Source organism: Acyrthosiphon pisum, chromosome A1, assembly GCF_005508785.2.
Source record: "Acyrthosiphon pisum isolate AL4f chromosome A1, pea_aphid_22Mar2018_4r6ur, whole genome shotgun sequence".
In the NCBI taxonomy this organism is placed as follows: domain Eukaryota; kingdom Metazoa; phylum Arthropoda; class Insecta; order Hemiptera; family Aphididae; genus Acyrthosiphon; species Acyrthosiphon pisum.
The window spans coordinates 158,906,194-158,921,299 of record NC_042494.1 but is presented as its reverse complement, the minus strand read 5'-3'; the positions used below and the strand labels follow the sequence as shown (position 1 = coordinate 158,921,299).

Sequence of the window (15,106 nt, the reverse complement as noted above, 5' to 3'; positions counted from 1 at the left end):
TGGGAAAGAAGAAAAAAACACGGTAATACATTGTTTCTTTCGAACAATGTGCGATGGTAAAAAATAGTCATGAAATAGATTTTTTTTTAGTAAACACTAAATAACATAATATTAATATGTTATACCTATGCATGTTGTATATGAATAACTTATTCATAAACCACGCGTTTTGTTAAAGTATGTACAATTATTTAAGTTAATAATATTCACATATTGACGACTTAGGTGGACTGAAAATATTAGTAAAAAGCGGGTAAGTGGATGTCACTCTGCTGTACGGTAGGTTACAAGTGGGTCACTATAATGGATGGTATTAAATTTGAATTCAATGATATAATACCATTGTACACGAAAAACGATTCTAAGCGGAGGTCTGTTAGCCAATAATATTACTATAGGTAGGCATATTTTTATATGATATTATTGTGATTAAAGTAATTAATTTTAGTATTAGGGATTAGTGCCTATATCTAATACAGTAGGTTAAAGTCATTTTTGCCAAAATTTGAAAATGTAATTGTGTGTATAAAATATAATAATATACTCTAAAAGTTTCATATATTCACGAATATTAATTTTAAATTACAACAAAATAACTAAAATCGTTATTCTTGGTTTCAACACGTAATCTCGTTAAAATTTGCATTTAAATTGTCTGTAAAAAATAACTGTGTTCATGTATTTTTTAGATTCTTTGGTTACAGTGTAAATTGTTTATGAAAATCTTTGTTTTACATTTTCAATCCTTAGTTATAAAAATTGAACATTTTATAATTTATTAATTACTGCAATGATTGATAAATTTCGAGATTTTGATAAATGTTGTAAACATTTAAACTCCAAATGCTTGTAAAAAAAATCAGTTTCTGCACTATGTGCGCATACCTATTTGAAGTGAAACTCTTTACGCTTTAACAACTATTAAAATTACAATACTTTAAACTCACTGTGTATCATTAACACCGTGATATGATGCTGCCTACGTAGGCAGACGAAATCCAAAGGTTTGCTCGAAAACACGAGACGAGGCTAGATCACCTCTATTGGCCATCCAATTATTAGATAACTCTAAGGACATCAGACGTCTTAAGTGTCTGAAACCATACGACTTAGTTACAGATTTTAGATTAAGGCAGGAGCCACTTCATTGGACTTCATCAACGTGTATAATATATATCATTTATATCTATAGTATGTAAAATATATATAATTGTTAAACATATTTATAAATTAATTTATAAACCTTTGGGTCGTTTAAATAATAAAGCCCCAGGGCATTTAAAAAAAAACTGTGTATCATGACAGGTCAAGTAAAATAATTTTTAATTTGATACTAATATAAAACAATATTTATGTAATGCATATCAGTGTTATGATCTTTAAAGAAAACAGAATTGTTGAAAATAAAAATAACTTCTCAAGTCTTATTATAACTTAAGAATACTAAACAAAATAATAGGTTTTGGGTTTTGGGAGGATCTATCACCCCTAATTACGCCCCTGAATATCGCACAAAGAGGAGACCGAGAAGTAAATAGATATATGCATAAATAACCCATTTTTTTAAAAGATATCAATGACTAAATAATTAATACATTTGTAAAGGGATACCTAAATATATTAACTATTAGCTACTATATGAAGGCCCTAAATTATAATGACAAGGTGGGGATGGCAAATTCCCACCCTTCCCACCACAAATGACGCCACTGCTCTAAGCTTGGCGCTCGTGTGTCGTTGTTATATACGTTGTTACCAGTTACCACACAGGTAATATCAAGAATATAATATCCGTAAGCAGTGGCGTGCCGAACAGTCATTTTTTGAGGCAATTGCCTCAAGGGAAATTTGGGTGGGTGGGTGGGTGTGTTAGTGTAGATGTGCAACTTATACCTAAAAAAACTTAATAATATTTATTATTTTGAATAATAAAAAAAAATAGTGAAAAAACTGTTGGTGGTGGGGAGGGGGATCAAATTGTATAGTTTGCCTCAAGTCTGCTTGTCAGTTCGGCACGCCACTGTCCGTAAGAATCCGGAAAGTGGTAAACCGCCACGAGTGGTTATGTTGCGAAGGATAACTGTGATAATAAGCTTAAAATTAAATTATCTGGTAACTTGTACTATTTTTATAAATATAATAAACGATTATAATACTATATCAACTGTAAGACTAATAACTAATAAGTAATAAGTAATAACTTATTAATTTCACCATGTGTATTAAATTACATCAAATGGTTTTATTATTAGAAATTTCAAAATAAGTCGATACTCGATACCCACCTGCATCACATAGCCACTGAGCCGGAATAAAAGTATAGACGATAGTTTACTAATAATTTCATATTATTTTATACATGAAGAAAAATAATACAATCTTGTCCACGAAATGTATTTCAAAAAATTACCTGGTCCACTTCGCACAATTTGTTATTTTCATTTGGGCTATTGCGCGTTAGCAGCGTTTTGAAGCTAGTATTAAGTTAAGTTACTGGAGGTCAGCGCTGCATTTTAAAATGTTTAATTATTAGAATTTGTATGAGTAAATAAAATAAAGGTAATTTAAAAGACAATTCAACCCACGTGACTTTTAAGTATTGTCAACTGGCTCTTTGTAAAGTTTTAGTGGCCCATCTTTACTATATACGATATTGCGTAGATATTACCTTGTCGATAATTATTTTTCTATTAATACTATGTAATAACAAGCATGACAGTTTAAAGTAAATCTAAAAATATTTTTATTTTATTTTTGAAGTTCTTTTGAATAATTCAAAACTTGTTGCATAGTAGTATAGTACTTCATTATTTTCATAATGTACGTTGAGTTGCGTCAATAGTATTTTTAGGAGTAGGTTTTTTCTACAAAGATTGGTAGTTTGATACGTCATACATATATAATATATATATATATATATATATATAATATATTATATAATATCATAATAATAGAATACAACTTAGGAATTTAGGATAAGTATAATTTGGCACAATCTAGATTAATTATTTTATAATGATAAATTATTACCCACACCGATTTATTTACCATTATTAAGGTACTTTATTGAATTTTTTTAAAAATATTTGTTCACATATATTTTTATTTATTTTTAACTGCCACAAGGTTCACATAATTCCATAAAGTATAAATTAATCTAACAAAATGTATACCTAGTATTAAAATTACTGTAAATACGTATATTTTGTGGTAAATGTATTGTTCATCACAAGTGCAGGTTTACCGGAGAATGGTGATTTATAAATAATATACTTCAGAGCCGTTTTATGGCGTTAGAAAAACGATTCAGATGTAAAGAAACATTAAAAAAAAATATATGTATTATAATATGGAGCACGAGGCATATAATTTTTTGTGTGGGGACCATGAGGCTTATAGGTAAATAGACGCCGGCTAAAGAGTGGCTCTCGTGGTCTCAGTATATTATATTCAATGATAATTATAATTATTGTTGTAATTATGGTTGTTGTTGTTGCGCCGAGGGTATTGCCTCCACCCATTATTTGGACGCCACCTCCACATGGACTCTGGGTGATACCAGTAACCCTCGCCGCGATGGTACGCCCACCCATAGTTTTCGCCGAATTGCCTGCCACCGGGCGATGGTCGTGACGGTCTTGGATACGACTGGTATCCATAACGGTAGCCCTGTTTGTCGTCACGAGTGCAAGACACTTGATGCAAGACCAAAAGTACAACAATTATCTGAAAACGGTATATAATAATATAATCATTATATTAAATTATAATAACTATGAAAACCCGATCGATCCAGACATCCAGTATACCAGACCACAGAGATCCGTTAGCCGGTTCAAAAAACACGCAGGAACAGGAAACTCGCCGAAACCCTAATTGGCTACTGAGCCGAGCGATAAATGCATTGGTCTTACAATGTAGGTATCCATGTTCTATTTTTTTAAAGTAGAACATTTTGTATACTATTTTAAAAAAACTTCAATCTTCCACCTCGAGAAAGGATTCTGGTCAAAAATTGGAGTTAGTTTGAACGGGGGTTTCCTTTTCTCGTCAAAATAAATAAATATATTATTTTAGATATTTTTTGAGTATGATTACGATATAATATCGTCTTTACCTCATCTCTCTTCACCTCGTATAGTCTCTATGTCGTACTAAGCAGTATAACTTTACCACTGTATTTCCCCATGTATGCCTGCAGGCTGCAGAATAATGTATTCAGTATTCACATTATTATTAAAAAACGGCATTTAAAATTCAAGTACGTCCCCACTAAGCTTCATTATTAACATGGACCACAAATACATGAGTACATTTTATTTTTATTTTAATCAATTGTTTTATAAAAACTCACGTTCAATATCTACGTGAGTTTAGAATTTGTTAAATTAAGTACAGATCAATGTATATTGTAAAATATTAAGTTTGATGTTTGAATTAATAAAAGTCTGCACGAAATATTATTACTTAAATTGGCATAAGCGCAACTAAGGGGGGGGGGGCAAAACTTGTAATAGTCCCCTCAAAATAAATTATTCAATTCTTTCCTAAGATATTAACAAATCTTTAAAAATTAAACTGTATTTCTTATTGTTTTTTTTTGGAAAAAAATGTAATTATTTAATCTATATATATAAAAATGGAGACAAAAATGTATAACAATTCATCAATCGAGAACGGCTGGTCCGATTTGGCTCAATTTTTTTTTAAGGTGTTCGTAACTGCCAAGGTTTTTACGAAATAAAATTTTAGGAAAATCCACCGGAAAGGTAAGAAATCTCAAATCTGTATGTCAAAAATACAACAGTGGCGTTATATTATATTGGTTGCTATTGGTTAATCGTGCATGTTTGTTGATTTCATATAATATAAAAATGAATCGCAGAATGTGTTGCTAAGCGCAATAATTCTACTGTACGTGTGTTGTGACTTGTGACTGAACTCCTCCTAAATGGTTAGACCTATTTGAATGAATTTTTTTGTATGCGTTATTGCGTTTGCGTTTATTCATCTGATTTTAGTACTGTTAGGATTTTGTATTAATTGATTATATCAATCCACCATAGGTAGAATACGACAAACTTGGTATAACTTTGATACTTTAGAGTTAAATCATACACTAACGTACATACAGCACGGGGTCCGCGATCTACCGCCTATCTCATAATGTACAGCTACGAATCAGAATTTTTATTCCGGGCAACGGAAAAGTTAAGATTAATTTTGAAGCCATACACCGAATATTAAATAACGAATTGAACAAAGTTTGACTCACATATAGTTGGTACACTTAATGGGCAACGAAGTGCACGGGTTCAGCTAGTTTTTTATATTTATTTAAACTTTTAACATAATATAAAGGAAACATAATATAAAGGTATTATGAAAAAAAAAAATGATTGTTAACGTTTGAAAAATATAATATAAATATTAAAAAATAAGGTATGATTAAATACTTGAGTAAATAAATAATTGATTTTGTTTGTATGATTTTTTTGATTTTTTTAAGTTAACAAATATGTTGGTGTGGGGGGGCATCGCCCCTTTGGTTACTTTTGTGTAATATCAGGTGGGGGCTACAGCCCCCCAACATTTCAGCCCTAGTTGTGCCACTGTAAGTTAGGTAAGATAGATAGTAAATGAAGAATACATAAAAAAATGTGAACAACTGAATTTATGTTTGTCAAAAATATCACTTTTTCATTTAGTAAAACTTGTACTCGTAATTAATCATTAATAGGATACCAGCGCACTATATATTATTATCTCTCGGACCCATTGGCAGACAAAACGCATTTGTGCAGAATTATTTATTTTTTTATGTTTTTGAGTAATTTTAGATTAAAATCATCTATTACAAAAACGATAGAGAGTAATATTTTTGAGGGTAGACAGATCGATTTTTCTAATTATTGTCTCAAAACAATTTAAACATCATTTAAATTTACAAAAATTTATTTTCATTTTGAAAGTCCAATACCTACAAAGTCAAATAATAATAAAATATTAAACAGATAATATGTCATACCCTCAAAAATAATATTTGTAATAGATGATTTTAATCTAAAATTACTAATTTTTTTTTTCATAAATATTTAAAGTTTTAGTTAAAAGTATTTTAATAACAATTTAATATTGTGATATGATCAAAAATCAATTTTTATTTCTATACTATATTAGTATTGGTTTTGATTTTATAGCGTTCATTTGACGTTTGTATATAGACATAATATTATATCAGAAACACTCTATTATATGTAAATTAACCCCTTGTGGCACTGTTCCTGTTTGGTATCAAAATTTATTACACTGCCTGTAATATTTTTCTCGAAACTTTTAAGTTTTTATTATTTAAATACATAGGAATATTATACTTACAGAAAAAATGATGATTCTCTTCATGCTTTATTTTTGTAGCTATCAGGTGATAAAATAATAAAATGTGTCTTACTGTGTAAACTGGGAAATACAAACTGAAGTTTTCACGAAAATGTTTTGGTTTTTATACGTATAAGTAGGTACCTATTAAAATGAGGATCATAAAAAAGTTAACCTTGGAAATCATAAATAATCTAATTAAAATATATACCACCTACAAACCTGCATGCATTTTTTTAGGTGTAATTATATACTATATAATTATTAATAAATTATAGTCTCTAATCTCTGTGTAGTGTACAATATTTTTTGAAAACTCATGACTTTATAAAATTGTTGTTTCAATTAGAAAAAGCCGTGACAAATATACTTTTGTCTTATTTAAATATAATTGTTAAGTATAAAATTCTGGATGTAATTACCTATAAATTATAGTAATTACCTAACCCACCTCACCACGACTAGCTAAAATGCAATTTTGGATCATGGAAATTATTCACGGTTTTTTTTCCATAAATAATAAATGTCAATAAATATGTACAATGATAAAATCTTCCGTTTATACGAGATAAAAACGAATATTATAGCAATTATTATTTGGCTGATATTTAATATAGAAATAACGGAATCATTTTAGGTAGATATAGGTACATTTTTAGAAATAGTAAATTATTTTCAACTGTGTACCTAACCTAACCGTAGAATGGGGTAACTTTGATACCCATATATTTTTATTCACCAGAGTACCATGATGGTTTAATTTTTTTTTCATAAAATAGTGTAACTTTGATATCGTATTAAGAAATATAGGTATCAAAGTTGTCCGCTACGTTGTGTAATTTTGATAGCATATTAAAAATATTGATATCTAAAAAGATCACATCAGAAATTTAAAAATTAAAACGTTAAAATATTGATCATAACAAGCTGTAACTAATATCTAATTTTAAGAGTTTTATCGTTAATACTACAGAAGTTATCAATAAAATAAAAAGTAAAATTGTCATAAAACAGTAAAACATTATCAAAGTTACTCCATTTTACGGAACTTGTATTATGTGTTGTTAGTGAACGCATCTTTAATAGGTAAGCATATGGAAGTATATATTTATTATTCACAATTAGTATTGTTATAATTAACATAAAAAAAAATGCAGAAAGACGTCATTACTACATTATAAAGAAGTAATAATAGTATATTATTTATGTTTATGATACACTTGTGATAATTATTTTAATATTTTTTTTTATAAATTATTATACAAGGTAGGTAAAATCTGATAAGAATACGCGACATAAAAAAATTATGATATATTTAAAAAAAAGTAGAAATACATCATTATTTATATGAAGGACGAAGAATTAGACAGGCTGTGTGCACAATATATATACTATTAAACAATGTAATACATTATGGGTACCTAATCTTAATATTTAACTGTAGAATTTGAAATCTTTATAAAATAATTTGGGCTGTATAGTTAAAAATTATTTGATATATTTTGATGTAGTTGTATATGTATATGTATGCACCCAAGAATAATATTATGGTCTATTAGGTTTTAAATTGTGAGTAAGAACATTGTAAGTATTGCCAGCGAACATATATTACCTATTCTATAACCGTACCTATCATACGTGTAGGTTGATTCAAATGAGTATTATTGTTATTTTTTTAGAAATTTTTAATTATAACCATATTTTTTGTTATTAATGTTCCTTAAATTTTGTATCATGCATTATTATGTTTCACACATTCTTATATTTTAGTTTTCTGTTTTCTGTTTTATACCATACTCAATATCCTACAGTAGTTCTTATGAAACAGGATAACATTATATCTTATAATCGTATTCAGATTCAAATGCAAATATACACATGGCTTAAATGAAACAGTAGGTATGCATTTTTGATATGTTAGCTGCCATTTCACAAATATTTTAAACGGTCCTATAATTAGTAAAAGTAACACGGTTAAAAATGATTACATATTGAGCTTTATAATAATATTCAGTTAGGTATCTACCTATATTGTTTGGGAATTTCGGATAATACGCTAACGACCACTAATGCATTAACAATAATACAAATTATGTAAAATAATACCTACGTGCCTACAAAATGCATTATTATTAGTTTATTACAATTGTGCAAAATGTAGATCACTCAAAAGATTTATATTGAATAAAATTTCATGGGTAGGTAAACGTATTTTATAGAACCACAATATGCCAAAACAGAAGTGTACATTTTGATAATATATAGGTATTCAAAATAATTATAAAAGCCATTATAAATTCTCAATTTTTTTTACACATATTTTATTTTTTAAGAGAATTTCTTTCAACATCTATAATATTAAAAATTGTAATTCAATAAAATCTTATACAACCTTATACACTAACACATATAAATATAATATATATATTATATTAAAACTCGTTATCACTCGTACGTCTAGTAACAACACATTATTGGTATTGATTTCGATTTATACATGTACATATTATTTTGGACAACAATAATGTGATGATCGTTAGTTGTTATTGTATAACACAATAAATTTAATATTATTATATATTTTATTACATTCAAATTTACTTTCCTATTTTTTTTTTTATCATTAGTACTTAACAATGTTAAAAAAACATTTTACGCTTTGACTCAATTATAGAAAGCACCATTACTAAACCGTAAAAAATGCGTTTTTATAATAAAATGATTTTGATTTTTACACTCTAGCCAGATTTCATCAATTTCTTTCAGAAATCTTAACCACAATAACGTACCTAACTCTGCTAAAATTTATAACAAATAATAAATCCAATTTATATATAAAAAAAAAAACACAAGTATTTGAAACAAACTTACTATAAGTACACTAATCGTTTATAATTCTGTCAATTAATTAGCAATCGATTAGCCTGCACGATCACTCTAATACGTGATTTTAAAACCATGAAGTATCTCGGCAGTAGGATCAAATGACGGTTTTTTTTACTTTTAAGAATCACTGACACCTATCACTTAAAAACTTAACTTTAGATTAATTTACATTGTGCAAAAATATTTTCCGTGTATGGTGCTCACACATCACGTGGAATTTTCCATCACGAAGATTTTATATTTATTATTTTATTTTTAAATTGTATTTACGACTAATGGCGCCTATGACTAGGTACATAATGAATGGAGCACGAGAACCTATATTGTAATGATTCAATAATGAGGTTCTAAAATTTAAAATTCAATAAAAAAACTTTTTTTCCGTTCGTTTACCTACATCTGCATCAGGTGTTGAAATTTGGCAACGATAGTTCCTACCGAAAAGATAAATTCTATAATATATTATAGGTAGGTACATGAACATAAAAGGTTAGTATAGGGGAGTGGAAACGTCAGTTAGATACGCACGTAAACAATAAATTGACGTTTGAAGTATTTATAAAGTACCTATATATGCAATACGCCAAATACTAATTAAGACGACACTAAACAAATTTTCGGTTAGTTTGGGGTATCATGTATCGGATACTTTTGTTTGAACATGACGTATCAATGACTACCTTTATATTTTATTATTGGAGCTGTACAGACAATAATCATAAAAGTGGTTTTAATGGACATTTTATAAACTGTAATATTGTTAACGTATAGTATTTGAAAAGTTGCCCTTTTGTGAGATATTAATCAGATTACTTGATGGTCTATACATTACTATAAGTTTTTCTAAATATTCGTTTCAGATTTTAATTTGTGTACATAACATTACATAATATAGTCATTATAGATCATAGAAATGAAAATAATTTCAAATATTATCGAAACGAAGAATAACAGTCAAAGTAAGATGTCAGACTTTTGGTTCTTTTCTTGTTTACAGTAATATAAGTTATTATAATATGATATAATACTCAATATTAAATACAATATATTATTATCATTTAGTGGTCACTGATTTCAATTATTGGAAAATGAAAATTTATTTTAAATCAATCGTATGCTGAAGTTCAGCTTAGTGGTCCACGTTACACCCAATGTGTACTCGTGGACCAGTTACTGATATTTATAAAAAAAAAAAATCACATTTAAGCATTATTTTCTGGCAACTTAAATAATATTTACATTATACATTATGATATAGCGTAATATATGTGTCAAACAACACAAATTAATAATATTATCTTATCGTTAAAAATTATACAAATCGTATGTAATATAATATAATATATATACCTTAAATTTAAATTTAAATTTCCCTATCGAGTGTACACCTTCGGTCGGGGGCGGATGTGTTCGTATTGTATTAGACTAAACGGTACAGCGTACTATGCCAGGGGATGTGAAAAGTTTTAATCCGACTTAATGGGCTACGCGTGATAAGACAACGTGAGATGAATTAGATGTAGCTGGTGTATCGTATGACGTCTGTCCTATTCTTGCGCATGTCTTATATATAAATATATAAGTAAACGACGTGTAGGTTTCTATTTTCTAAAATAGCTTAACCGTGACCATTAGACCATAAAGATGCGATTGTGTAACTGGACATAAATTAATGGTGGACGGAAAAAGACGACAGTTAGTTGTTATTTGTTTATCTTTGATTTCGTCAACTGAGTTTGTTGTATATATAAAAGAAAAACAAGAATTAATTAATTGTTAATCGTTTCAAATAACTTGAACATTTTAGTGGAATTACAAAATAAAATGGAATAACTTTTTCTTGCAATCTCATGATAAAATGATTTAATTTGATTTATACAAGTAGAGGAAAATACGTCATAAATTTTACAAAAAGTTTGAAAGGTCGGGAAAAAATGGAACAGTTTTAAAACACAATTTATTTTACAACGGGACATATAATTAAAGGAAAATAATATTTGACGTATTTTTTTTTGTTTAAGACACTTATATTTTCCAGTTCTGGTATATCTATATACGCATGGTATTAAGTTAACGGTCAAATGCAATAATGATCAGCTTAACGACTATTATACAAAAGCATTAATTGAGTTTTAAAGTCATCGAACCGGCAGCGATTTGGGTCAGAACTTTCCATCTCACCCTGTTTACCATACGGTATGTCGTTATAGTGGCCTTTGCACGTATGAATATCATACAGTCTTGGTGACAATAATAGTAATATATTATGCACATAACATATGAGTAATTAACATCCGTAAACGATGTTTAATATCGGATATCATATATGGACTTTCTAGACCGTATCTACCGTAAGTCATGTATTAGTTTTTATAAAATGACTATATTAATATCTATATCGTTGTCATAACGTAACGGAATATAATATTAGCAATTATTATGCTCAAACAAAGTTTTTAATGTAGTGAAAAACGAACATTGAACTGCGGAGTACTTACAATTATTATTTGTACACTTCATATTATATTAATATTATGTGAATGATTTTGAAAAGGTGTCATACACTATAATATAGTTTCGATTCGGGATGCACGCGCAAAAGGACTTAATTATTTGCTGTGGTGATACGTGATGGTGGTAAACATGGCTAAAAACACGAAAAACAGAAGAAAAAAAACGACATTGAGCGTTTGTAAATAAGTAAGTAATTAATCAACTCGAACGGGATTGGCGAAACGGACAGTGGTTGCAATTCGACGGGTCGTGGAAAACGCCGATGGAGTTTTGTGCTTGTTTCTGTGAGGTATAAACATTGTATATTATAATATTATGTGAGAAAACTCGACTTTATCTTTCGATAAATTAAATTTGGATGGAATCGATTCGTGCGCGTCGGACACGCGAACAGATTTCCCCGACAGATTTCGTATAAGGACCCTGTCTCTTTGTATCTGTCAGGTGTGTGTGTGTGTAAACAAATGAATCAAATGGTTTCGTTTAAAGGTAAAATTGAGCATGGAGTGTAGAAAAAAATTACAAAATATCGATTGAGATGGCAATCAATATAATAATGTGGAGTGGACACGTTTTATTTATCATATTATAGTTTTCGGGAGATCTGGTTGAGTTTGCTATTAATAATAATCATAATAATTGTATTTGATGCGAGTAAATGCACTTCAAGTTGAGAGAAGATTTACACTACACAATGACTACGTATAGAGAGATTCGTATGTAAAAAAGAAACAGAAAAAATACTCGTAAAACCAATAAACAAAACAACAGTGATGACAAATGATAAATAAACAAAAAGACTAAACGAACTGCAAAATGGAAATCGTTTGATGCGAAACGTAAATCCAAATACACAAAACGCGAGCTCGCTTATCGTTTTATAATAATAATATTGTTGTTATGTGCCGTGTTGACAACAATAATAATAATTAAAATAATATAATAATAATACGACGGCGGCCACGGTCCGTGACTCGGCGTGACAAATTACTTGTCCTCGTCCACGCCCTCGCGGAACAGGTACGTGGACCAGTAGGACATGTTGAACATGGCGAACACCATCGGGAACAGTATGCGGGATATTACGTCGATGCGTTTGGACCTGGTGGGGAACTTGGACATCCACGACTTCCAGCACGAGTTCTTCTCCATCGGCGGCGTCTGGTGGATGATCTGGCTCATCTTGTCCCGGGACATCATCAGCTCGGGACGCATCAGCGGCTTCTGCGGAAATACACGGCGCGCGCGCACCGCGACAGTCGTTAAACGTCGTTATTACGACGACGACGGGCCTAGTGCACTCGTTATTGTACGGGCGCAGGCCGTGGGGGGGGGGACGGTTTGGAATTGTTTTTTAGCAAATCTTTCTCCTCGCGGAGAACAAAAAAAGCTTAAAAAAAAAAATTCCAAAAACCGAGTAACGTATACAGGCGACGTTCTGATAAATCAGAATATTACGCTATCGCTAATCGTTTTTTTGTGATTTTTGAAAGCTTCCAAATAAAATGGGAAATAGATTAGAATAGAAATTATTGTGGCTGGTATTAACGGATGCCCCATATACGTCACTGTTTGTTACCGTATTCCGCTAGAATCGTATACATTTCCATTTTCCTGCGATATAGGTTATACATTTATAATGTGCTCATTGTTGTCAACCAAACGGTATAAAAACAAAATGTTCATACTTCCAAAGTACTAAAATATACTAACGAGCTTTCTCAAACTTCAAACAATTGGATATGATGACAAAAAAACGGTGAATTTAAATTATGCTTTTAAACATTTAAATTTAAGTCATATAATATAAGTGTAATAATAATACAATTCATGCTTATGACATAATATCATATTACAATAATAACATCAAATTACCTATCTATATCAGTCGTGTTTCAATTGTCTATATGCGTAAAAATAAATAAATTAACCCTATGACTTCAGCTATAGGGCACGACTATAATACCTAGGTATATAGTTATATAATTTTGTGACTTGAAAACTGACTTACTGAGTAAAAACTATTCAAATACCAGAAATATGCACAAAATTGCATATGCACCAAAATCCAATTGTTTGAAGGAAAATCTCTATACAAATTGTATAACATATTATATTTATGTGTATAACATTTTTTTATGTATTAAACAATTTTTTTTTTTTGAATTGTGCAATTAATATACTGAAGGGAATTGGTCGTAATCTCGTTTAGTGGAAACGAGTGACGGGCGGAAAAGGAAAGGGTATGATTTTAGCGGAAACACGGGTTATGTCCACGTACCAGTCACGCACCCAGGAATTTTTTTTGTCGAGAAAGTGATTTCATGTTTTATTTGTTAAATTTTACACCGCGTAGAAGTCAAATAACAAATATTAAAATGTCTGATTTAAATTCGCATTATTGATGAATTTTAAAATTAGTTGTAATTAAAATGTTTTCCTTAAATTGTCGGAAATCATTTCGACCTGAAAATATATACTTGAAATTATATGCTAATTTCTTGGATGGTTCGGACATTAAATACACGAATTTCCTTCTGGGTGCGAAACTGTATATAACTATGTATACATTAAATAATATACAATACGAATGCACATAAGAGTACGTATTCGTCATTGATACGGTTGATTTAAAAAAAAAAAAATTTAAAAAAAACATTCGGGCTAGTGCCAAGCTTTCGCATTAACCGTGTACGGACAGTTCCCGTGCGACATTCGCGCTCTCTGTCCAGATTCTCGTCGTAATGGAAAATATGATAAAATATGATTCGGAAAATATTGCAGTCGGTTCGTACATTATTTTTTATTTTCTTCTTACAAAAACATGTGCCAGTATACGCGTATCGAGTACGGACAAGTTTATTTTTTAAAATTAAAAATTTCCTTGAAATTTACGACGTATCGAGAGGAGGCGGTGCCATGTCGCCCGAGAAACTGTTCACCTAAAGGATGCAGACCATGCGGATAATGCAAACATTGATTCCCAGCTTTTCATTTGAAAATAAATAATGAATAATGCGTTTGTAAACAAATTAATAATAATATAGTCAAATAACTAAAATCAAATTATACTTGAATAAAATTAAACGATTACAGGTACGACGAAATACTGCAGCATCGGTAAATGCATAAATAAACAGTTTGAAAATGTTAAGAGTTTAAAATGTCGTGAGGAGGATTTGGATTCGGGAGCAAATAAATAATAAAAAAAGAACCCAATAAGTGCACTACAATATGTTTCTAAATTCGAACTATAACAACCGACAGCTTATTATATTATTATTGTGTTAAGTAATATTGTATTTTAAGAGTTTTTTTTAATCTCACT

The 15,106-nt window shown here is 29.6% G+C and overlaps 1 protein-coding gene across 8 annotated transcripts in view; it reads right to left on the bottom strand.

Moving 5' to 3' along the window:
- Positions 1–2,962: 2,962 nt before the first annotated feature.
- The window catches only part of LOC100166866 (glutamate-gated chloride channel), a 48,095-nt gene continuing 35,951 nt past the window's right edge, over positions 2,963–15,106 (bottom strand). For 5 of the 8 annotated variants that reach the window (XM_029488689.1, XM_029488687.1, XM_029488688.1 and 2 more), the window contains one exon: positions 2,963–3,726. In XM_029488689.1, coding sequence (XP_029344549.1) covers positions 3,451–3,726 — 276 coding nt within the window. In that variant the 3' untranslated portion in view covers positions 2,963–3,450. Of the gene's footprint in view, positions 3,727–9,046; positions 13,003–15,106 lie in introns of those variants that run through there. The other 3 variants (XM_029488692.1, XM_029488691.1, XM_029488690.1) reach the window with 2 other exon arrangements.